General features: G+C 37.8%; 1 protein-coding gene across 1 annotated transcript; it reads left to right on the top strand.

Annotated features, from left to right (window-relative positions):
- Nucleotides 1-26,125, top strand: fam110d (family with sequence similarity 110 member D). Its single transcript, XM_088327033.1, has 2 exons — nt 1-108; nt 23,195-26,125. Exon 2 carries the CDS (start codon nt 23,587-23,589, stop codon nt 24,850-24,852), a length of 1,266 nt encoding a protein of 421 aa, XP_088183159.1. The 5' UTR covers nt 1-108; nt 23,195-23,586; the 3' UTR covers nt 24,853-26,125.

The following is a 26,125-nucleotide window of genomic DNA, read 5'->3' as shown; positions in this document are numbered from 1 at the left end:
CACAATTCCACGCAAGGAGAAGCGTGGATTTGTCACAACAGGAAAATTGACGGCGTGTATCTGGAGTTGGATCTAAAACAACGGGAGAGGATTACAAGCACACTTCAGGTAAATGCGATGGAGCGTCTTATTATTATGATTGTTCAAATAGTTATTGCCTTTGAATGTAGTTTGTTTGAATTAGCGTCAAAAAAAACTCGCTTCTATGTATTGATTAACTGAATTTTTCCAATGTTAAATCCACACTTTTCGACCTGTAATTCACACTTTTATAAGTGTAGGTAAAAATGTCAATTGACAACTGTTTTAACAGCCTATACTGTATATATATACATATATATATATATTTGTTTTTAGAAACTTAAAAATAAGTGACATTTATCCACACACCTTCAAATAGTAGAAATATGGTTATGACGTAAGTCACTTTCCCCAAATCTAATGTGAAACATGCATAACATTAAAACGACGGTGTTATTATTTTGCAGCTCTTAGTGGCAAAAAATAGTGTTACAATTAACAAAATAACAAAATGTATTCATATAGTTAATATGTTTTGTGTCACACCTGCCCCTCACCAAATGTTCCAAATATAGTTTATCCTCAGGCACTGAACTGAAGTTGAGTTATTTTAGTTTGTTTTTGTCTTTTAATATGTTTTCGTCGTTGATGGTGGTGTTGACTAATTTGACCGAAAACAATCCACTGATTTTGAAAAGACAGTGTGAGTTTAGTGCCTCCTAGTGGGAGAAAAAACTTCCATTTACAGTACAGATGCTGCCCTACCTACAAACGAGATAAGTTCCAGACGATCGTTCGTAAGTTGAATTTTTTCGTAGGTTGCTTCAGCGCTATATTTTATATGGAATGTATGTTTAAGGTTTATATAAGTATGTTTAAGGCTCGTATAAGTAACCTGTATTGTGTTGCACTAAAAAATAAACATTTCATAAAATAATATGCTCTATAATGATAAATAAAGTTAAATTTAACTTACTTTTGGAAGATGAGCTTTAAGAGTTAGGCGACTCTCTCCTCCATGGTAAAAGGTGGCCGAAAAAAAGCGATCCAACCATTTTCTCAACCGCATCAAGCTTTCTTATTCCACTTTCATTTCGAAAGAAACGGTTCACCTCTTCTTTACACTTTACACCAACCATATTGAATGGATGCACGAGATAATAAACAATAAAAATGTCAAAGTTCTTAGCGCGCTGGAGATACAGTACAGTATGTTAACACACGAGTTAGGAAGAAGAAGCCGGATTTCTTCTTCAGGGTGGATGCTGGGTGAGCTCTCACAGGGCCACACAACGGTAGCGGCGGAAAGATGCACTGCAGTAATTATTTCTTAACTCGGAAAAAGGTGCACAATGTCAAAATCTAACTATCTAACAGCAATGTACAGATATGTTTCGACATCTCAAAAAAAATGTTTGCATCTACTGTTTTTCATAACTCGAATGTTTGTAAGTAGGGGAGCGTCTGTATCCCCTTGAATTGGACGTTGAACTTAACAATTCTAGGTTGAAATTAAGTATCCAACCATCCATTTTCAGTGCCAGTTATCCTCATGAGAGTCGCAGAGGTGCTGGAGCCCATCCCAGCTGTCTTCGGGCAGTGGGCAGGGGGACACCCTGAACTGGTTAACAGCCAGTCGCAGGGCACGGTTACAATTAACCATAAAACCTAATTAATTCGTTATGAGTCTCGTCCCCTTCTAACACTCCAAATGTGGTTTGTTCTCAAAGGATCGCTGTACTGAAGTTGTGTCGTTTCACTTTGTTTTGGATTTTAAAATGCTTTTGACGTTGTTACCATTGACAATTTAATGATCTTAAAGGGATAGTGTGTATTAAAGTGTGTATTATTTACTGCCTCATAGTGGTAAAAACCATTAATTCAAATTTAAGATAATTCGACATAATTTGTATTAATTTTCATTTTATTTTTCTTATTTTTATTATTTTTGTTAAACAAAAGCCTCAAATGAACTAAGGGTAAACTGTATGTCCTCTGCCATGGCATTTGATATTGATCATTTTATGTATCATCTTTTTTTGTTTTGAATAAATAACAGGTAAAACAATTGAAAAAATTCTTATGAAATATAGATATGATCTCGAAAGTGACGTAGTGTAACATTAAGCGACTCCCAGTGGTTAAAAAAACGTAATTCATAAGAAATAAATGAATTAATGAATTAATGAATTAATGGCCTTTATTGTCACGATACAAGTACAACCAAATTGGGAATGGCTTGGCAAAAAGTACAAGAAAAATGCTACAATTTGGAATACAGCGGAACCTCGGTTCTCGACCATAATCCGTTCCAGAACCCTGTTCGAAAACCGATTTGTTCAATCGCCGAAATCGTTTTTTCCCATTAAAAGTAATGTAAAATCGTTTTAATCCGTTCCAACACCCTGAATGTTTACCATGAACGAAAACATGAAGCTAACCCAGGCTAATCGTACGTTCGACATGAACGTGTAAAAATAAAATAAAGGATTATGAATAGGATTTCTTACCTTTGTGGTGGAGGTGGGGAGAGAAAAATCATCAAAAGTTTTTCAACCTCTTCCAAAACTTGCGGCAGTTGCTTGCTTATAGCGCTAACTTCCTTAGCCGTATCACTCGATTTCACAGCCTCCTTATTCTTTACTATCGTACTGATAGTAGATTTAGCCATGCTGTATTCACTAGCAAGATCGGAAATTCGGACACCTCTTTCATATTTAGCTATTATGTCTTTCTTAAAGGCAATAGTTGTACGAACAACTTGTCTTTTTTCACCTGTCCTGCTTGCACCGACCTTCTTTGAAGGCATAATTAGGGGCTAAAACACCCGCACGCCGCTCAGCATCGCACCCTAGCGTACGCATTACCGGCGTTCGAACTCAGATTTTTTGACCGAACAGCGAAGCAAGAATTTCTCAAAATCTTTGGTCGAACACCGATTTGTCCGAACTGAAAGGCGTTTGAAAACCGAGGTTCCACTGTACCAAGTATTCTGTCTTGAGCTTTTTAGCACTCAATTTTGGTTGAATGACACACTACAGTGATATTTACTGGTCAAATAATACACATCGTCCCTTTAACTTTAACAACTTTTACTTAAACGAGTGAACGTTGACCGTAAAAAGCGAAAGCAAGTGATGATCAGAGCTGATACACTCAACTGTACAAATATTGACCGACCCAAAAGGGATGTGGCGGCGTCCGATCGGTCGCTCCTGTTTCTGTCGCTCCTGTTTCTGTCGGAAAAGTGGAAACCTTTTTGGGCGGAGAAATGACGGCTTTTCCAGACTAAACAATGTCTTACGCCTTGAGGAATATCGTGTGTTTTGCGCCAAGGACGTTTAATGATTGATTTTGGGAGCTAAAGTTCCTGCAATACAAAAAAACAGTGATTACTCTTCACTGTTTTTTTACACAAGCACTGCCAAGGAAGGGGTTTCTGGAATTAAGAAACCGACATTGCATGCTCATTGGATAAAGGAGCCTTAGAGAGGCCAAAATTATACATTTCAATGTAAAAGTTTGTAATGTTAAAAAAGCGATATAATTTTTGCAGTGTTCTAGGTGAAAAAAAGGCAATTAAAAACAAAGCACTGTCATCAGTGCTGTGTTTCTATGTGAAAGTGCATGCAGGTAAAATCCTCCTTTGCAGTGTTCTGCAGATACAACACAACACCTCAAAATTGTGCTGTGTCGCTATGTGAAAGAGACCTTAAGATTATCTATCTGTCCGAGTGCGTAAAAATAAGTTTATAATTATTCCACAGACTGATTGAAGCCATCTCTGACTTTTTGGGCTGTGCCAAAAGTTACAGTGATAAACAAATACATGAATACATAAGGGCAGCACGGAGGCGCAGTGGGTAGTGCGTGTGTGGCACAGTTCTGAGGTCATGAGATCGAACCACCTGTGTGGAGTTTGCATGTTCTCCCTGTGCTTGCGTGGGTTTCCTCCGGGCACTCCGGTTTGCTCCCACATTCCAAAAACACGCATGTCAAGTTAATTGACCGGTCCAAATTGTCCTTGGTGTGAATGAGCGAGTGACTTGTGTGTCTCTGTGTGCTGGCAACCAGTTCAGGGTGTCCCCTGCCCACTTCCCGAAGATAGCTGCGATGGGCTCCAGCACCCCCGCGACCCTACTGAGAATAAGCGGTGCGGATAATGGATGGATGGGTGGATGAATGCATAAATGAAATTGATTATTCAATTTTCAAATTTCTTCTGTAGTGTATTTTTGACTTTTTCGGATATATAGAAGTTTTTATTGTATATAATTTTTGTTTTTAAAACTTTTTTTCCATACACTTTATTTTAACTTTTATGTATTTACTAGTTTATGCTGCGCTGGAGAGGGATGGGCACCACCAGGCTGTACTTTCCCAAGACACTCCACAGAAAATGGTGCCCCTATGACCCTTGTGGTTAAGGGGTGCAACCACTAACCAACCAACCAGTTTTAGTAGGAAACATGACTTTCTGTTTTTTACTGAAAATAAATAAATAAATAATAGATTGGTTGATTTTAGGGTAGGGGCAGCACGGCGGGGCAGTGGTTAGCTTGTGTGCGACACAGTTCTGAGATCATGAGATCGAACCTTTGTGGAGTTAGCGTGGGTTGCGTGGGTTTCCTCTGGGAACTCCGGTTTCCTCCCAAATTCCCAAAACATCAATTTCAGGTTAATTGGCCGGTCCAAATTGTCCCTAGGTGTGAATGAGCGAGCGAATTGTCTGTTCCTGTGTGCCCTGTGACTGGCTGGCAACCAGTTCAGAGTGTGCCCTGCCCACTGCCCGAGGATGGCTGTGATGGGCTCCAGCACCCCCGCATCCCTACTGAGGATAAGCGGTCCAGATAATGGATGGTTGGATGATTTTAGGGTAGCACGGCGACTGGGTGGTGAGCGCGCAGCCCCACGATGCGGAGGTTCAGGGTTGAAGTCCAGTTACCGCAGCCTCCCCGTGTGGAGTTTGCATGTTCAGCCTGAGTCTGTGTGGGTATCCTCCGGGCACTCCGGTTACCTCTCACATTCCAAAAACATGCATGCCAGCTTATTGGCCAGTTCAAATTGTTCCTAGGTGTGAATGAGAGAGTGAGTTGTCTGTCTCTGTGTGCCCCGCGACCGGCTGGCAACCGGCTCAGGATGTCCCCTGCCCACTGCCTGAAAATAGCTGGGATGGTCTCCAGCACCCTCGCGACCCTACTGAGGATAAGTGGTGCAGATAATGAATGTATGAATGGATGGATGGGTGGATAAAATTAATTTAAAATGTATTTTTTCCACATTTCAATTATAATAGCATATGTTTTTTAATTCTTTGAATACTAACATGGCTATACTTTTTGCATTTTGTTTTTCACACAACCTTATAGATTAACCCAAAACAATAATTCAAATATTGACATTTTTGTCCTCTTAGAGTTATTTTTTTTTCCTTTGCATGGCCTTACTGAGTAAAAGTAGAAACAAGAATATCCGTCTTTAGATGGTTCTATAAAAAAGAAAAAAAGGCAAATGTTTTGTTTTTTTGCAATTTTTGCTTTGTTTCCAGGTGAAACTTCATTCAAAAGTGACAGTTCCCTATTTCGTTGCATTAAATGCCAAATTAACACGAGCTTCATCTAAATTTTACAGCTTTGTCCAAACGAGAGCTGTCTTGCCCTGACGTCATCCCGGTTGACTAACCCGATCGTCATCCCGTTTTTTTCACTGCCATTAAAGTGACAGTGCAGCGTTTTTGCAGGTGTTGTTTAGCGCCTGTCGGAGCTTGTTTTGTAGATAGCGCCGCTCGGTTGTGTCTATGAGCGTGTTATTAGCTCCTCGAGTGCGACTTGCCTCAAGGCCGGGGCAGTCTGTTCCCAGAGTTGTGCGTCATGGTCCAGACGGATGGTTCCTCTTCTCCATAAAAAAGAAGTTGGTTGACTTATTATGGCGACAGTGTATATGATTGATGATTGTTTCACTCCCCCAACTGGCAAAAAAATGCTGAAAAGACGTTTGAAAGACACAAAGGTTACATCAATTCTTCCGAGCATTTAAAAAAAATAGGACTAATTAAGGACATACTTAGTTGAGGTAAACATAAAAACGTTTTTGGACTTAACCAAAAAATAGACTGGACCAGATTTCGCCCCAAAATCCTACGACTAAAATACGTTTTTGTTTTGTTTAAAAGTGAAAGCTGAAACACATCATTTTCAAGTCGTTGAAAAGACGAAATTTTTCATACTAAATTTGAACCACATTGAATGGGGTAAACACAAAAACGCCTACTTTTGGATTACATCATTTCTAAAACCGTCTGGACCATGTTTTGCCCCAAAATCTAACAACCAAAATATCTTTCTTTTGTGTAAATATGAAATTTTCATTTTCAAACCGTTGAAAAGACTACTGTTTTGGGACTGAATCTGGTCATAAAAACATTTATTTTTGGTCCAGGTTAGAAGGGCAAAACACAAACCGATTTTAAACTTCTATCTATGGACTAAATCATGTCTAGAAATCAACCGACCACTTTTCGCCTCAAATTAGGTATGCAACACAAACCTTTTTTTGCAGACATTGAAAAGACAACTTTATTCGTATTACATTTCCAACACGTTGGCTGAGGTAAACATAAAATCAACCATTTTTGGACAAAACTTTGTCGACATTAGATGGGCCTCACTCAACCCAATTTTTTGGGGGGACTTAATCATGTCCAAACCCACCAGACCAGATTTCACCTAGAATCCAACATCCGAAAACATCTTTGTTTTGTTTGAAATTCGACGTTTAATAAAATAATTTAATTTTCAATGCATTGAAAAGACAACTTTGTGGGCCCTGATTTTGGAATACATTGGACGAAGTTGAAAGAAAAACAATTATTTTAGGACTAAATCATTTTTAAAACAGACTGGACCTAATATTGCCACCAAAATACATCCATCATTCCATCCATTTTCTACGCCGCTTATCCGCATTAGGCATGGTCCCATCCCAGCTATCTTCAGGTAGTGGGCATGGTATAGAGGTACAGACAACTCATTCGCTCATTCACACTTAGGGACAATTTGGACCAGCCAATTACCCTGACATGCATGTTTTGGGTATGTGGGAGGAGACCGGAGTACTCGGAGGAAACCCACGCAGGCACAGGGAGAACATGCAAATCCCGCTCGGGGAGGGTAGGCTACAGATGCTGGAACTGAACCCTGGAGGACACCCACGCAGAGAACATGCAAACTCTGCTCAGGGAGGCTGTGGTAAAGGGAATGGAACCACCTAGCCGTCGTGTTGCCTCCAAAATCCAACAACCCAAAAAGATTGTTTTATTTTTAAAAGTGAAAGTTGAAAAGAACATATTGTTCAAGACTTTGAAAAGACAACTTTTTGAGGCCTTGATTAGGATCCCTAGTAGATGGTCTAAACACGAAAAATCTTTTTGGACCAAAAAACATAAATCCTAAAAACATCTTTTTTGGGGAAAAAAGGTATTTTTCAAAGTGCTGAAAGGCAGATTTTTTTGGACTAAATATGTGCCACATTAGAATTAAAATTTGTTTTTATTGTCGTTCATGATAACATAGTAAACATTGTTTACAATGAGATAAACATGGATCTCCTGAATAAACACATAGTACACTTAAAAGAGAAAAATAGAATTCAGCAAATAAATGGCATAAATACTTTTAATAACATTTAGCAGCAACAGCATTCGAAAATAAGTCGATAAATAAGATGTGTTTTCCATACATGGGCAAAATTGATCAATTTTAGTCTTGTGTGCTTGTTTAGCGTGCTGATGGATCTGGGGACCAAACTGTCTCTAAGTGTGTTAGTCTTTTGTTTTAGGGGTCTTGTAGCGGCCATACCAGTGGGCAGCAAGTCAAAGGGTGGTTGCCTTGGGTGAGAGGTCTCTTTTATAATGTTGTTAGCCAACAGTGTCCTCCAGACTGGGCAGAGAGCAGCCAGTGATTATTTTGAATTTGCTGATGACTGTCTGTATGTTTTTTCTGACTGTTCTATGCTTCCCAGCATTGTCTGAGGGTAACCACAACAAGGACTATTTTTAGACTCTATTTGATCTACATTAGAGGAGCTGAAAAATACCCAGTGAAGAGTAATCACTGTTTTTTGTGTTCAATTTTAAACATAAATTTAGGACTACGTACATCATGCCTCTAGACCAGGAATGTCAAACTCAGTTTGGCTCTATGGTCAGATCATGCCTTACTGTTCTGAGGCAGGCCATATCAGTAAAATAATGTCAACTCCATTTTTTAGCTTTGTTTTCAGTATCCTGTTTTATCATTCAGCCGACATAAGCAACCCAACCTCCACACTGAATTGAATTATAATCATGGATGACAACGTTTTTTTTATTCAATAAAAAATAATTTTTTTCACAAACAATGGGATACAAATATTTTAATTTTGGGCATTGAGTGTGTTAAATGGTTTATTAAACAGTTGAGTGAATACAGTTTTACTCCTGAACCAACTCACCACGCTATACAAACACAACACTGCCTTGTAGCAGCTTTAGAGAGCGTTTAATTTCCCTTTATTTTAAAAAGTCATAATTTTGATAGAAATGACCTAGAGACTTGCTTCTTTTTTTGACATACCCATAAATGTATGGCGGGCTGGATTGAATAATCAAACAGGCCAGACTCAAAGCCCGCGGACCGTATGATTGACATGCTCTAGCCCAAAATCGAATGATGCTGGGTAGTTCTTTGCAGAGGTAACAACCTGAAACATTCGCCTGCACATGTTTTGTATCACGAGCATGTGCTCACCTTTAAAGCGGTACGATTTTCCTACATGTAAGGACACCCCTCCGTTTATGTTGGCTAGCTTACGCTTCTAATTAAAGTGGCAGCGTATCCACATTGATGACATCATCAGTAATCGCCCCGCCTCCTCAAACCCTTGAGTTTAAGCAACAACTGATTTTCAACATAAGCTACCTTTTCATTTGCCCTGATTGCTCGTCATTTAATTTTTTGGGGCAAAGTGCATCCTGGGAACTTTCGCTTTGTATGTTAATGTAAGGTTTAGCCATGAAAAGAAAGTGTCCTAATGCTTTTGCCCAGTTGTTGTATGTCACTGTAGCGTTAAGATTTGGGTGGTGAAAATGAGCCTTCAGTTGGGATGCAGTTAGATGCATATTTTTGCCAAACATTCATAATTGAAAAAGAGGAAATAAATTGCAGCAATAAAATGGATTGGTGTAAAACTGCAGTGGCAGGAGCTGCGTCAGTGCTAAAGCTAGCATTAGCATTTGATTTTATTTGTAATTTCTACTTGTGTGCGATTACTTTTTTTTAATGAACAACGTTAAACCTTAAATTAATTCTTACTTTTTGGCACAAAAAAATTCTCCTTTTAGAAGTCGTTTTCATCGTTTCAGGACGTTGTATCTTGTTTATTAAAAAATTGAAAATAAAACATTGTTAAATACATAATTGCATTATCATATCTAGCTAATTTTGAAATATTTTGCATATTTTAAGAAACATTTTAAACAACACCAGGAAAAAACACTTTAAATATGCAAAATAATGTATAAAATGTCTTTTTTTAAGCTGTTACTTATTACAAAGGCCACCCAGTTTGATATGCATTTCTAAAATAACAACTTATAATGTTATTACTATGTTTTTACTATCTATTTACCTGGTTAAATATTGGAAGTAGTCAGTCTCAATCAACTACTAAAATTTAATTATACCAGAAAATCCCAATGACCCAGCACTGATTAGCTATTTTGAGAACAGGCCTGCGAGCAACTCATCTGTCCTCAGAGGGCCCCCTTGTGCCTGTGGGGAGCACGTTGGATATTCCTGGGCTAGAATGATAAATGTTTTTTTCAGTATTCATGTTCTTATTTTTCCAGAAAAACATTAAATTATCTCAAAATAAATAAAATAATTCATGTTCGGCTATGCAGACTGGAACTCTAAATTGTTGTTTTTTTGTCTTTTTTAAGGTTTTCAATCTTGGTAGAGCATTTATTAAAATGTCAGAATGTATACTATTTATCAGAGATATATAATAACATATCTATCTATCTATCTATCTATCTATCTATCTATCTATCTATCTATCTATCTATCTATCTATCTATCTATCTATCTATCTAAATAAATACATTGTATGTATATATGACTTATTTAAACATGTTATTATTAATACAACAAGATAAGACGTCTCAAAGCAACAAAAATGATTCTTTAAATGAGTAAAGTTTTCTGCCAAAGTGGGCATAGGGGTTAAGGTAAGGGTAATGTAAGAACAGGGATCAGCAACCCAAAATGTTGAAAAACTCAACAAACCATAGAAGACAAAAAGACAAATATGTCTGGAGCCTCTGAAAAATGTAAGCCATATATGAGCCAATTTTTAAATGAAAACCGAAAGGGGATCACAAATGTTCTGTAGAGCTTTGGAAAAAGTCAAAGGTGCTGTGCACAATTTGAAACTTTGGTGCTCTCTGCTACCATCTCTTGGCTTGAATCCACGATTGCAGCTCATTCATCCTGTGCATGCATTTCTTTCTTCGAGGTGCTCGAAACGACTCATCTTTTTTCATCATTTGGATGTTTGGGTTGGTGTTTGGACTATATTTGAAACGGGCCTTTTCCTACTTCACCATTTTCATGCTACATTCACAAGAAAAAAACTGCGATCACGAGCATGAAATAACTCTCCTACATAAACTTCCCTTACCTTCTACCTAATGTGTTGCGCATCCCAGAACAGCGTTAACAAAAGTATGGTAAAAGCAGATAGGAGCGGTGGAAAAATGTTTTAAAGGAACTCTGTTGGGCATTGTTAACACAAACTTAACTGACAAAATATTGGACCAATGTCTCTTTAAGGACAACTATAACAACGCACCACACCATTAGGAATGTTTAGATCGTATAATGACAAAAAATATATACATTTCATCCCCCTATTATTTTCATTTTAGAACATTCATAATGGTGCCACCAAAGAGCCACATTTGGCTCTAGAGGTGCAGGTTGCAAACCCCGGCGTTAGAGATATACACCTCATTTCAAATGTTCAGCAAATTACAGTGTCAGCATGAACTGTTGCTGTTAATTTGTTTTACTGAACCAAGTGTTGATAAAAATCAACAGAACTAAGCTCCCTCCTGTGCAGTGCAGATGTACAAATCTGCCCAAATGTTGCCTTCTAAATACGGAAGCTGCCATCACGACTCTCGTCACGTTTGTTACATCACGACGGCATCTATTATTTACGGCTGCCTCTCAAATCAACTCAAGCGGGCGTGACAGACTTCCGTCCTGCAGAGTGAGTGGGGGCTACTTTTAAAATGTAATCCAATACCGATACTCGTTACCTGTTGAAAAATGTAATCAGTAATGTACAGTCAAATCAAATCAAATCAAATCAGTTTTAAAAGCACTTTTCTCATTTTCCCAAGTTTGCCTTTTTTTTCTTTATTTTCCCCTCTTTTTAAGTCATTCCATGCATAATGTTGTGTAAAAATTGGTAATGTAGGGATTACAGTAACAAAAACAACCTAAAGAGCCGTTTGGGACCCAAAAGAGTCGACTCTTTGTAGTGAGCCGAACCAGAGGGAAAAAATGGTTCGGAATTCCAATCTCTTCAAGTAAACTCTGGTCAAAGACGTCACCACGCTATTTTGTATTTGCTGTTTTTTTTTAAAGTAAAATAAATAGTTACTTGCCCTGGTAACTAGTTACTTTTACTATAGAGACACTAACTCATTTACTTTTTGTAAGAAGGAGTGTTTAACTATACCTAATTACTTTTTTAAAGTAACGTGTTCAAAATTGGTAACGTAATTCGAATACCAAAATATTGCAGTCATGTAACTTGATTACTTTTGATCACTTTTGGATTACTCAAATACTAAATCTGCTAATAATGTACAAAATTACTAAATTTCGTTTAGGTGAAGTCAAGTCATATTTATTTGTACAGCCCTTAATCACAAAATGTGTCCCAGGACCGCACAGGCTACAATTACAGCATGCCCTGATCTGAAAACAACCCCAAAAAGAGGAAAATAAGAAACCTTAACAAGGGCTTCAGAAGTAATTGCCACATAGCATAGTTCAGTGTTTTCCAACCATTTTTAAGCCAAGACATTTCTTCCGTTTCAAAAATTCTAGCGAGACACCACCAGTCGGTGCCGTTGCTTCTCTGATAAAAGTAGATCCAAATGAAAGATAGCTTTCGCTAGACCGCACAGGCACACAAATTGGATCATTTCCCACGACACAGTATGACAATTAGATACTTTGTTTCCCGCGGAACAGTGTTTAAAAAAATAGTGCAAACTAAAACTTTCTCTTTTACGTGGGAGACAAATGATGTTTAGTTTTAGTCCACATTAAGAATCCAATATTGTTTTAAACACGCCAAGTATTCACTTTTGAATTATCCCCAAAAATCAGGGCTGTTTTACTTGTTTGAAGTGGGGATGCCAAATCTCTTGAAAATATTCAGACTTGAATAGGCTAAAGCATTCTAGCAATGTAACAATACAGTGATAGTATAGTGAGTTTGAACACTAAAAGTACAAAAAGAAGACAATCAACCATGTTTACTAAATGTCCCTGAATGCATCACCAGCGTGCGACTAAAATGAGTGCTACATTGAAGGAGAATTAAAATAGTGATTTGATAGCCACAATTCGTCAGTTGATGCATTATGTTTCCAAAATGAGTTTTAAATTGAACTGTAAACTGCAAAGTAATCAGGGTTGGGTTGGGTTACTTTAACTGGATTACTTTCAATTACTTTTGGGTTACTCCAATACCAAATATGCTAATAAAATACAAAATAAACTAATTATGAATAAAATTACTAAATTTTGTGCAGGCTTGGGGGGTAACGGACTACATGGAACAGCAAAAATGATGTTGGCAAGCTGTTTGGATTTATTTTTATTTTGTTTCTGTCGCATTTTATGTTAGTTTTGCCGGAGATCAAAGAGATCAAAGCCAGGAGAGAAAGCTTACCACGTGTTGTGAGTCATAATTTTATTCCTATTTAGTTTCTTTTGTCTTTTATTAGCATATTTGGTATTGGAGTAATACAAAAGTAATTGAAAGTAATCAAGTTAAAGTAACCCTACCCAACCCTGCCTATAACTTGATTACATCTTTCTTTCTGTAATTGTAGCGGAATACAGTTACATTCTTTCATATCCTAACGTCGTTACATGTCTTGCGTTACTCCCCAACCACACTGTCCCGTCAAAGTGCTCCGCTCAACCGTAACGACGTGGTTCAAGCCCCTGTCGGATGTGGACGTGTGATTCTGATGGGAAGGGGGTATTGAGTGGGGGCACGGGGCATAACATCGGCCATATTTGCAGGGAAGCAGGTCGCTTGGCTTGTAATGAAAGGAGACAGCCGGGCAGGTTCAGCAGAGGTCGACAGCTCGCACGCGTGGAAGTCCCCAAATCACTCATCTTTTTCTTCTTTATCTCTTCCCCTCTCTCTCTGTCTTTCTCTCTGTCTCTCTTTTGTCTTTCTTTTTCTTTATATCTGCCTTTGTCTTTTTCGTTGTCTTTTTCTTTCTCCCTTTTCTCTTTCTTCATTTCTTTTTTCTCGCTCTCTTTTTCTTTCTTTCTCACTCTTTCTTTCTCTTTTCTTCCTGTCTCTCTTTCTTTATCTCTTTCTATCTTTATCTCTCCCGCCTCCAATCTCTCTCTCACTAAATCAAATAATAATAATAAATCAACAAAAATAAAAAAGATAACACCTTAAATGAGCTAAAGTAGTAATAATATTGATAATACATATAATAGAAAAACAACTAAAATAACAGAACAAGTACTAGAAAAATATGTGTTAAAAAAATCAAAACATAAATGTAATGAGTAAAAAGATACATATTAATACTTTAAATAAGCTTAATTATGAATCAATATTATTAATAGAAACCATTGAATAAAATAGGGAAAAATACTCAAAGAAATATATATATATATATATATATATATATATATATATATATATATATATATATATATATATATATATATATATATATATATATATATATATATATATATATATATAATCAAAAAGACAACAAAATAATAGATAAAATGAGACAAAATACCTGCAAAGGGAACAACATTTCTGGGGTGAATACAGTTAATAATCTGTCACCTTTATATGACAAGAACTAAACAAGCCTGACTTCTCTGTTATAAATGAAAACCTTATAAAAGTCTTGTCCATGTGTTGCTTTTTTTCATCTGTTGACCACATGTGTGTTTTAATGAGGCTCTGAAGACGCTCGGGTGTCAATTCCGCCACCTGAACACCCCTTAACGTGGCCCCTTCAAAAGCCCCCCGTGTCGCGTTCAAGCGCGTCGGGAGCTCCCATTTACACTCGTTGACGACGACACAAATGGATGTGCGCAGTCAAAAGGTTAGCAACCGCTCGGGAAAGTTAGGCCAGTTGCTCCAGCTGTGTCCTGTCCTCGCGCGACCCCTCCCCAATTTGGCCCCCTGCTGATCTACTTCCCCTTTAAATGGGCCACTATTGAATCGACACAATTTGGAGTTTTTTTCACATCAAGTGCGATCCAGGGAAAGCACTTAATGGCGTCACGCAACAAACCGAGGTAACGAGAAAAAATGCTTAACAAAATGCTAAGACGAAACAAATAAATATACTTTTTTTTTCTCCGTTTATTATATTTCAAACTTCAGAGTAAATTTTCCAACATCTGTATTATTTTCTTCTGTTGAAATGAGAAATTAAGTAGGATGAAAGAAGGATGCAATGGACCAGTCAAAAACGAATCAAAAAATGTGAGGAAATAAATAGGAACTGAAATAGAAGCTAATCACAAAATACGCGAAGAAATAAACATCTTTTTTATGTTTGCTCCTAAGAAAGAAGCTGGGACACTAGAATATAGTACATAAAATCGGTAGAGAAAAATATATTGAATTCATGAAAATAGTTTTGTAGAAAAAAAATATACGATTCCCTAAACTGCAAAATAAACTACAACAAAATAAATTCAAGTCATATTTATTATTACTAAAATGTTAAACTATAAAAAATAACAATAATGATACCAAACAAACATTGATTGAGAAAAATAGAAGTGTAAAAATAATTTTGGGAAAAATAAAAAACAAATTAAAAATAAACTGAATAATAAATATTTTATGTATATCAAATATTTTATTTTATTTTCATTGAAAGTAATGCTGTATAATTAAAGAACATCTAAATTTATATTTTACATTTTATAGGGCTCCAGACAAATTACATTAATTGATAAATATATAGATATTTAAAAATATGATATATTACATATTAGAAAATAAACAGTTTTTTTTTAATATACACATCATAAAATATTTGCAGTAAACATGAAAATAGAGATACAAAATAAACTTGGGCAAAAACTAATACAGTATATGAAAACATATTTTTAAAAATGCTGCCATCTAAAATATTCATAAAAAACAGTTAACAAGGAAAAATCTATATTAGAAAAATACCTTTTTTTAACGTAAATTAAATTGGAAATGTAAAACAAAATAATAATAATATCTAAAGTTTATTTATATCATACATACATATAGGGTTATTCTGGAAGGGGGATTACCTGTGCGATCTCTTCTCGAGGTTTTCTTTATTTTCCTCATGTTAAGGTATTTGAGTTTTTCCTTGCCCTCATGTCGGTTTTAGATCAGGGGATGGTGTAATAATAGTCTGTAGTTTGAAATAGTCCTTTAAGACTCCTTGTGATTAAGGGCTATACTAATGAACATAACTTGACTTGAATATATAATATATCTACATGTCGTTCTTGAGATATAAAAAACAATTGTTGAAATAGCTAAATGAAAAAAATAACACTTAAAATGAAGAAAAGATACCTGCCTCTTTAAAAAAAAAAAAATATATATATATATATATATATATATATATATATATATATATATATATATATATATATATATATATATTTGTAAATAAACAAAATACATATAAAACTATTTTAAAAATAACATTAATGTATGTGCATCAATATTTAATGAAAACCCTTTTTTCCAATCAAAAACCTAACAATATTATTCGGACACGAGAAGCCCTCTACTTTTATCCTTTTGTCTGCAGTTATCGTCTTTTTAGGACAAAAGCAAGATTATGAGCCCGTCTTGTCAATGTTGGGGTCTCAAGGGTGGGGTCACAGAGGTATCAGGGGGGTATTGCATCGGGAGAAAGGGGGGCATAGAAAGTCATTAGCAAGCTCCAGCGGCCCAGACGCGATAATACCCAAAAGATTTACACTATTGTCTTCTTTCTTTGTCTTTATTTCGGGGGGTGGGTGACATCTCAAGGCCCCTCCTTGACTAATGAGACAGCCCAGATTGTCTTGTCATGACCCATTACAAACGTCAACAGAGATCCTCCTTCTCTGTCCACAAAGATAAACACAAAACAAAGTTCATTTATTCGGTTTTGCGCTGCCGTGAAAGTCTTTCGTTAACGATCCAGCATTTATAACTTAAATCGTCTCTCTTGGATCTATCGTTTTCAACCTGTGTTCCGGGCCAGGAAATTGCCCAATTTTCTCTTTGTAAGAAAAGCATGCCGTTGAACAGTATCTTTACTTTTTTTTTTTTTTTTTTTTTTTCAGCTTTTTCTCATTTTTTTCTGATTTTAAGTAATATTTTTGTTACTTTTCAAAAAAAGAACATCAAAACATATTTTACTGCACTACTCATCTATAACAGTAGGTGTCAGAAGATGACTATTTTTTTTAATAAACTAATGATCTGCTCATGAGCTATAATCAATAATGTATTTTCTTTGATGAAGCTGTTTATGATCACACTGCAGAAAATAATTAAATAAATCGAATAAAGTACAATCTTGCACAGAATTTTGCTGATTTTGAACATGATTTTCTTATTTTACTGTAAAAAGAGAAAATGTTAGAAGGTAGGAAAACATTCTTGCTCTTTTTTATTAACTGGTTATCTGCTCATGATGTAGTAAAGTATAGTTAATTTCTCATTTTGTTTTATGAAGCTTTTTAGGATTGCGTTGCAAAAAATATGAAATAATAATATAAAATAAATCCAATGAAGTAAAAATCTTGCACATAATTTTATTGATTTTACCCTTATTTTCTCATTTTACTTAAAAAACAAAAACAAAAAAGAAGAAACAGTAAAACGTTTTTCGCAAAGGTCCATGTAATTGTTGTGCATTGGAAGTTTAATTTTTAATATTGAAAAACAAAAATACCTTTCTTCCAATGATCAACCAAGTAATTGTAACATTAGGCTATATCATTTGGTGTCAGCCGATTACAGTTACATTTTATTTGTATAGACCAATTATCTGTTATTGAAGTTATATAGTATAATTAATACTTTATTTTGTTTAATTAGGCTGTTTATGATTGCACTGGCGGAACGGCTACTGGTTGGTTAGCGCGCAGCCTCATGGTGCAAAAGGTTGAGGGTTCAGCTCCAGCTACCGCAGCCTTCCTGTGTGGAGTTTGCATGTTCTCCCTGTGCTTGCGTGGGTTTCCTCCAACATTCCAAAAACATGCATGTCAGGTTAATTGGCCGGTCCAAATTGTCCCTAGGTGTGAATAAGCGAGTGAATTGTCTGTCCCTGTGTGCCCTGTGACTGGCTGGCAACCGGTTAAGGGTGTCCCCTGCCCACTACCCAAAGATAGCTGGTATGGGCTCCACCACCCCTGCGACCCTACTGAGGATAAGCGGTGTAGATAATGGATGGATGGATGATTGCACTGCAAAAAATAAATTAATTAAAGTAAATACAAACCTAATAATGTTATTTTACAAAAATATTAACAATTATAACGTAAAAACAAATTTAGCTCATTCCAAGTATTATTTTTGTTATTTTGAAAAAAAAAACACAATATAAAAACACATGTTAAAAGTAAAGTAAAAAATGTGTTTTTCTTCCGGAGATCAGCTGAGTAACATTTATCCTCACCAGCTGATTATTTTATTTCATTTTCATATACTATCTGCTCATGAAGAAGTGCATTATATTTAATCACTTATTTTGTATAATAAAGCTGTTTATGAGTGAGCTGCAAAATATAATAAACTAAATCTAAAAAAGGAAAACCTTGCTCTTAATTTTGCTAATTATAATTATTAATATTTCATTTTACTAAAAAAACGAAAACGGAAAGGAGTTATAACATAGTAAAAAAAAAATTCTTATAATAAGCATGTTTTTGGTAATATAACCTAACGATACGCTCATGAGGTAGAATATTGTATAACTTATTTTCTTTGATGAAGGTGTTCAAAATAAAACAGCAAAAAAATAATAAAACAATACAATTCATTGAACATTGTGCTCATATTTTGCTCATTTTAATTATTAAACAATTTTTTAGTTCCACTCACAGATGATTTTCACTCATTTTAAGCATATTTGTGTTATGTTTCTAGGAAGACAAGATAAGAATAACCCTGAATCTTGAAAAACAGGTAAAACGTTTCGTAAATTCCAAAATTACAGCTGAATTATTAACCAGTATGAACAACATTGTAAACAAATAATCAGAAACCTTTAATAATGTCAATTAGGGCAATATGATAGTTTAAGATTAAAAAAAAAAAATAATAAAAATGGCGGCCGCGATTCATTTCAAAACAGTTTTTAATGACTAAAAGAGTGCCTGGGCTCAAAATGGTAGAAAACACAGCTTGTTGTATGGTTGAAGTAATAGGCAGTTAAAAAATGAAGGTTTGTGTTCAATTAAGCACATAAAGGCGACTAGACACAACAGAAATGTTAAGGTGCAAAACAAGAAATTGAAATTTTACACAAGCGCTTAGATAAGCTACTTGTTACATTTTTCCTCAACAGCATTGATTAAAAATCAGCATTTAAGCCCTCAGGTCCGCTTGGAGCATCTTGGCACGACACCAAACATCTGGTTCTGCTTTAGCCGGCAAGGGGTCGCCCCCGCTAAGCCTCCAAACCCCCCGCAGGGACCGAGGGCCGGCCCCTGCCTGGCAGAGCGGGCGGGATGCAGATTAGAATGCGCTTGCACAACATCTTTGTTGCTCTTTAGGGTTTGTGTTTATCCTTGGTGGTAGGCTTCAGCCATATGTTCTTTAAATGGACTGACCGTTTTTTTATTGTTTGAACTGTCATTGTTTTGGTTTATTCAAACCACGATAAACTGATTAAAAACAGCGTGGCAGTGTTTAGATATATAAAGCTCCTCACTCCAAAAGTGTGCTCCATTGCTGCATCCTGTCTAATTACAAGTTGTGCTTGTGCATGGTTGGCCAAAAGCATGGACTTATGCTACATATGAATAGACACAGCTCCGGCCCTTTTGCCATCCATCTATCTATCTACCTTGGTCATATCCCTCAAGATGGGTGACCGACAGCAAGACAAACACATACAATAACACAGAAAATAAAAAGGAAAAAAAATAGCAAAAAAACACACACAAAACTTTTTGGACCATGGCCAACCCAATTGCCCAAACACCCAAACAAGTTAGGCACCTCGGCACCTAAGTTGGTCATGCTTTCGTCCCTCCAGATGAAACGGGACACCAGAAAGCGGACATGTCACTCGGGTCAGGGTGACACAACACACTCTTTTGTTCAACAGCAGGGCCCGACAGCTTTCACTGGTTTACCCCTGCCGCATCATACGGGTGCCCAGCCCATCCTTAAGAACGCGTCCACAATCCCATTATCCTTTCACAAGACCTCTCCACTCCTTTCTATCACCAACAAGAGCTCTAGTTTCTATTATATTTAGACCTCTTTCCTGCAGTGCACTCATAACACCATCCATTCATGTCAATCGCGGCCTTCTTCTTGGTCTCCTAGATTTGCCATAGTGGAAGAAAATAAAATGTAAAAGTCCTGGAGAAATGAGATTAGACTTCATGGTTGCAAAGTGTGGATTTCAGATGCTGCATTTACATTACAGTGACTGGCAATGCATGCAAGCAATAATCCAAATGGATTTCTAGAGCAATCCAAATGAATTGTTTACGTGCCCAGAGACAAACGAATAATCTGTATACATGGCTTTTGGGAGTATTCAGATTACAAAAACTGAATTACACAAATAAACATTGTTTCTGCATTTAACTTCAAAATTAAATGATAATTCAATTCAGTCAAACAAACTCCAAAAGTGGGCTCTATTGCTACGTCCTGTATGTAAAGAAAATGTGCAAAAAGCATAGACTTACACTATACGTGGTAGGATACAATTGTAGCCTCCACTATGGCATTTTGTTGTGGCGACAGAAAATAAAATGGAACTCAACCAATACAGAGGCTTTTTTGGTGTGTAAACCGAGTTTGCCTGTAATATTTGACATTGTACTACAAGTCTCCTAGTGCATAGAATTATCCCAGATGAGGGACACTGTGGCATTCAATATATATGGAATGTAACATTTTCTACGTGTGGGCAGAAAATAACATGGAAATGTCCAGGAGAAATCAAACTATACATATTTGGCTTTGTTAGCGAGTATATTTCATCCCTACAAGTTCATAGTACAACGAGTCCAGAGTCCTTTGCAGCATCAAAGTATTCTGGATACGGGAAATTGCACATGCGCTGCAATGCGCATAGCTAAATGCACATATTAATTGTGTTACATTATAGCAGGGGTGGGCAATCTTTTGGAGTTACTGCCCACATTTGGTTAAAAATTTGGGGTGGTGTCGGGCCAGAGGGAGAAAAATGATTGATTTGTATCTGCTGATAGTCTCAAATTCAAAACGTTGGTAATAGATGTGGAAAATGATCATGTATACCCATCTAATTTTTCTTTTTGCAATTATGAATAAATATACACACAGACTACAGTTAAGATGGGGCCTAAAAAAATCCAGCCCGACTCGACCCGGCCCTATGGGTATTAAAGCCCAATCCAGCCTGAGTTCAAACAATTAACTTAATTTGAGGGACCGAGCTAGAAGCAAACCTCCATCCATCCATTATCTGCATCGCTTATCATCAGTAGGGTCACAGGGGTGCTGGAGCGCATTGCAGCTATCTTTGGGCATTGGCCAAGCGTACACAGTGAACTGGTTAGCAGCAAATCGCAAGGTATATAAGGACAGAGAACTCACTCGCTCACACCTAGGGACAATTTGGACCGGCCAATTAACCTGACATGCGTGTTTTAGGAATGTGTGAGGAAACTCAAGGAAGGGTGGTTAGCTGGACTGGAACCCATGACCTCAGAACTGTGCAGCGAACACCCTAACTACTCAGCTGTTGTGCCCTAAAGCCAACCTGAAATTTCATATTTCATATGTGAACACATGGATTGAGGTGCGGGGGGAAATGGCCATACCCGAACGTAATGATTGACATTTTAGGCTCGACCAGACCTGAATTTCAGGCCAGACTCAGGTTAGGCTCGGGCTTAAACGCTTAATGCAATCATTTATATATTCATGTTATTTTTAATTGAAGATTAGTTTACAAATAGATTAATTTTGTCAAAGTGGTTTTCAAACAATCACAGTTTAAGCAAATTCATATGTAAGGTCCTTTTTAAACACTTGATAAAATACCACAATATGCAATAAGGTTAGCTGTTTTTCGTTTACTAGCGTAAATTTCGATACATATCTCAAAAAAATAAAAGCTATTTGAATGGCCTTGAGCACAGTACACATTAATGATTCATGATTTATATATACAAAAGTTATTTTTCAAAGACACTGGGGACAAGAGTGGCCCAAAAAGAAATATAGCAGTATTTTTGACAAGAACACTAGAAGTCATTTTTCAAAAACAAAAACGTCGACTTTACACCCAAAAAGTCAACATTTACCGGTGCTGATGTAAAATGTTTGTTTCTCACAAAATTGTTGTCCAAACGCTAGCGAGATAACACCCTCAGTCTTTTATCCGAGGTCTCATTGTCACTCCGACGCACACGTGGACAAACAAAATGCAGACACATGCTGGGACGTCCATAAATAAGCCAGCAAGAATCGTGTGGGGGGTATTCAGGCATGCTGCTTTCACACAGCCTGGTCGTCTTTGTTGTGTTTTCGTCATTCCAAACAAAGCTCGTAAACAGCCATGAGAAATATTTATTGCTGGCTCCTTTTATTTAAGCAGCATTTTAGTGGTACTATATAAAGAAAAACTACTTACGGTGTGTACTGTCAGGCATATGAGTTATCGCCTAAGCCTATATTTGTGGCTAATATTAAGAGGTATTGTAGATCCACAGGATACATCATAGTTCTGAGGTGAGTGAAATTGTCGTACAGCGGGGGCATAGAAAGCTCATGGTGAATAGCTAATGCCTTCTGAACCCCCAGTACCCAAGATGAAAAAATATAACAAAATACTACTACTTTTGTGTAACGCTCCATGAATTTATATGATTACATTACTCCTAAATATAACTATTACGGAAAAATGAATTTTTTTTGCTCTTGTGTGACGTGGTTTGATGTGGTCGGGTGGAGTAGCAGGTGTATGCAGAGGCGGGGAGAATGAAACTGATAAAAAAAAAAACTTCCCCTTGAGAAGATTTTCATGCCCTCAGAAGATTTAACTGCTTTATTTGTCTCCATGTTTTAACCCTACTGCCTGTTGTCGATTGGTCACTGCAATGCAACTTGTGATTAGTTAGCCTTCTTCGTTTTTTTTGATGATTGTAAGCTTCGTTTCTGAGGCATGTTTTTGTTTCTCCCATTACTATCACTGCAAGCCTTTGACTTATGGCAATTAAATACAGTACAAAAATACAGCCTTGTATTGCCAATTCATCAAGTCTTTACTAAGCACACAAGATTGGGAACTAAATGAAGAGAAAGGCAGTGTGGGAAGTAAATAAGCTCAGAGTATTTTCATGATGATTACATTGACCAATTGCAGAAAGGCATCTCAGAGCCATAACTCGTCAGACGCACAAACATCGTAGTGTTTGAATATGACAGGTTTATGGACACACAAAATAAGTTGTTGTGGATTTTTGCATAGTGGTGAAAATGCTGTTAAGTGGGGCTGAAAAAAAACATATTACTCCACACTGTGTGTTACAATTAAAATCGGACCAAGTTGATTCATGTCAATAACTAAAAATGCCTCCTTTTTCTTTGTTGTGCCCCCCAGGTTCCACCTAGGTGAGGCCACCAACAAAGACCTCAAGCAGTCTGTCACTCAACTTGTCAAGTACCTAAGGTTCCGGACACAAGCGTGTTGCAGGCAGGATCGGCGGAAGGAAAAAGCCAGGGGAGGGAAACGAACTGTCTTTTCAAAGCTATTTTGGTTGCACTGTGGCCAGGGAGTGTCTCGTTTCAGACACAAAAAAGATTGTGTAAATGCTGGATATCAATTAGTCTGGATGCTAAGATTACCCTGCTCTGAAGAAAGATACTAAATATAAATGCAGTGGTGTCCTCAAATGCTACCCTTCCAATTTTCAGGAATGAAACACATGTGTTGAAGGAGTCACCAAAAAAGGGGCAAAAAATTGTAGGTGTCTCCTATCCCCTTGAGTCAACATGAAGCCATTGACCCCCATCGGATCCCCGTCTCCCCTGCGACTCCTCAACAAGGGTCCAGACTACCTGCGGCGGCAGATAGATGGTGGCGGTCATGGTCGAGCGATTAGCGCCGTGGAGAGGTTGGAGGCGGACAAGGCCAAATATGTGAAAAGTCAGCAGGTTATCAACACCAAACAAGAACCGGCGTTGGTGCCGTGCGCCACCCCACCGCCATCCCGCAAAACTTTTGCCAGTCCCCAACTCCCTCCACGGCATTCTTCCAGCACGCCATTTTCCACTCTCTCTGGTTCCTTCACATCCAGGGATGAAAACGAAAATGATGACTCCAGAAAAGAAAATCAGCTTTTGTCCATCGACTTGGAGGTTCAAAACAACGTAATCAACGGCAAGCCGCACAGCCCCAGAACTCCTACCGCCCTGGTGGCTCCGCACAGCGCCCCCGTCCTCCGGAGGAGCACCGGCAAACGCATGCTGAGACCTGACTCGCTCGTCATCTACCGGCAGAAAAAGGAGTGCAAGAATCACAACGAAGAGAATGGCAGCATGGAGTTGAAGGGGTACAGTTTTGTCCGCCGGCTCTTCCAGGGCTCTATCAGGGAAAAAAGCAATGGAGGGGTACAAAAGATGGTGATCGGCGAAGAGAAAGCACTCTCACGGGACGGAGACTCACATATGTCGTGGACTAATGATAAGGATACAGCAGATGGGGGGCTGGGAAGCAAAATATCCAGCAAGACAGACCAGGAACACAGTCCAGGGTCTGCTCTCAGCCCAGGGTTGGACTCTACACTAGAAACAACCAAGGACGGTTCTAAAGCTACCACCAATGATGGCATGGACGACAACGATCCATGGAAACGGGCGTCCCCCTACCCCTCATCGTGTAAGAGCATATTCACAGTACTGCACCGATCCAAATCGGATCTGCATCTCTGTTCCTCTATAGCCGGGTCCGAGCAGGATCAGTTCTTCGACTTCTGCGGCCTGGACTCGGATCTCATCGAACGGCTCGGCAGGGAAAACTTCCTCTCTGGTGCCAGCTCCATAGACACTCTTTCGTTGGCTCTGCGCAGTGTCGCTGGGGACGGCGGCACCGAACCCAGCGAGTTCTCCCGTCACTCCGGCGAAGGACTGTTTCAGGAAGAACTGGCCGAACAGCCCCCAACTGGAGTGTCCATTATTGAGAGGAACGCTCGAGTCATCAAGTGGCTCTACGGGTGCAAGAATGCTGCCCGTGAAGGACCTAAAGAGTCTACTGTTTGATACAGAAAACTCCTCTCAGTCTAAGACTCTGGCACATATTTTTTACGTCAGTAATTTGTTGGTTGCTTTTTGACGTTTGCCAAATGACTCCTATCAAACTATTTATGGATTTTATGGAAACTCTTTTGCAAAAGAACTGATCTCAGATACATACTTGTGAACAGAACTGGATTCTGACCTGTTTATTTGTGGCACATAGCTTATAATTGTCTGCTGGGTTAAATGAGTGGAGAAATGCTGCGCATACTGAACACAAGAACCTCACTCAGATATATCTCGGTTTTAGTAGAGTCTATTGCCTTTTGATATTGATTTTTTTTTTAACGCAGGCGTTGGAACAAAAAAGCGAGACGCCCCTGTGGGGTTGCTAATCTATTATACGACGGAGAAATAGCTTTTCTATACAGACAACCCTTCACTTTTCATCGTCTCACTACTTTCCCGATTTGCATCGTGCATTGTTTTCTGCGTTCTGATTGGCGGAAAAGTCTCTGTTTCTTTTCCACCTGTGAGTTAATAATGTTGCAGTTTACATTAATTTACATTACATATGTGCAAATTCTCTTGCAATCTCACTCATAATATCGATAAAATGCTCTGCACGACAAAGGTATCAATCGTAGTAGCCTCCAGGATATAACATTAATCTGGTCTGAGGTGGGCATTGCCGTATAGCAGGGGATAGAAAACCTATGGCAATTAGCGCCGAACCCCTGGTGCCCCGAATAAAAACACTGAAATAACCTATTTTTATTGATAGTCTTGATCGTTGATTGGTTACAGCCATGCAACTTGTCGAAGGTAGCCATTCGTGTGCCTCCCTCATATTTCCTGTTTATTACATGTTTAAGTTCCACAGTTATCATGTTTATCTTTCTACCTTTAGCATTAAATACAATACTTTAGACTGATAGCCAATAAATACAGGACAAAAAAATACAGTATTTTATCGTTGACTCAAAAAATATTTACAAAGTAACAAGATTATGAACTGATAGAAAAGAGGGAAAGGTATCATAATTCAGCCAGTAGCATACCAGCATTTATTGGCATTATACCTTGACGCAAACCATCAGCACACCAGCATTGGTGCCAACAAATAGCAGACAGGCATCTTTTAAACGTAACTCATTCTGCACACAAGCACCGCAAAGTTTCAATTGTGTAGAATGTCTTGGTGTCATGTAGTGGGAAAAATGCCACAAGAGGGGCCAAAAATCGATTCCACACCATAAAGAGAAATTGTCGTGTTGAGTCACTCAAGGCGCCTAAG

The sequence above is a fragment of the Urocampus carinirostris genome, chromosome 2 (assembly GCF_059441175.1).
Source record: "Urocampus carinirostris isolate Australia breed hairy pipefish chromosome 2, RoL_Ucar_1.0, whole genome shotgun sequence".
In the NCBI taxonomy this organism is placed as follows: Eukaryota; Metazoa; Chordata; class Actinopteri; order Syngnathiformes; family Syngnathidae; genus Urocampus; species Urocampus carinirostris.
This window is presented reverse-complemented; position numbering and strand designations above follow the sequence as displayed.

Coding starts and splice junctions, on each gene's coding strand:
- fam110d (XM_088327033.1), top strand. CDS start 23,587: ATGAAGCCATTGACCCCCATCGGATCCCCGTCTCCCCTGCGACTCCTC.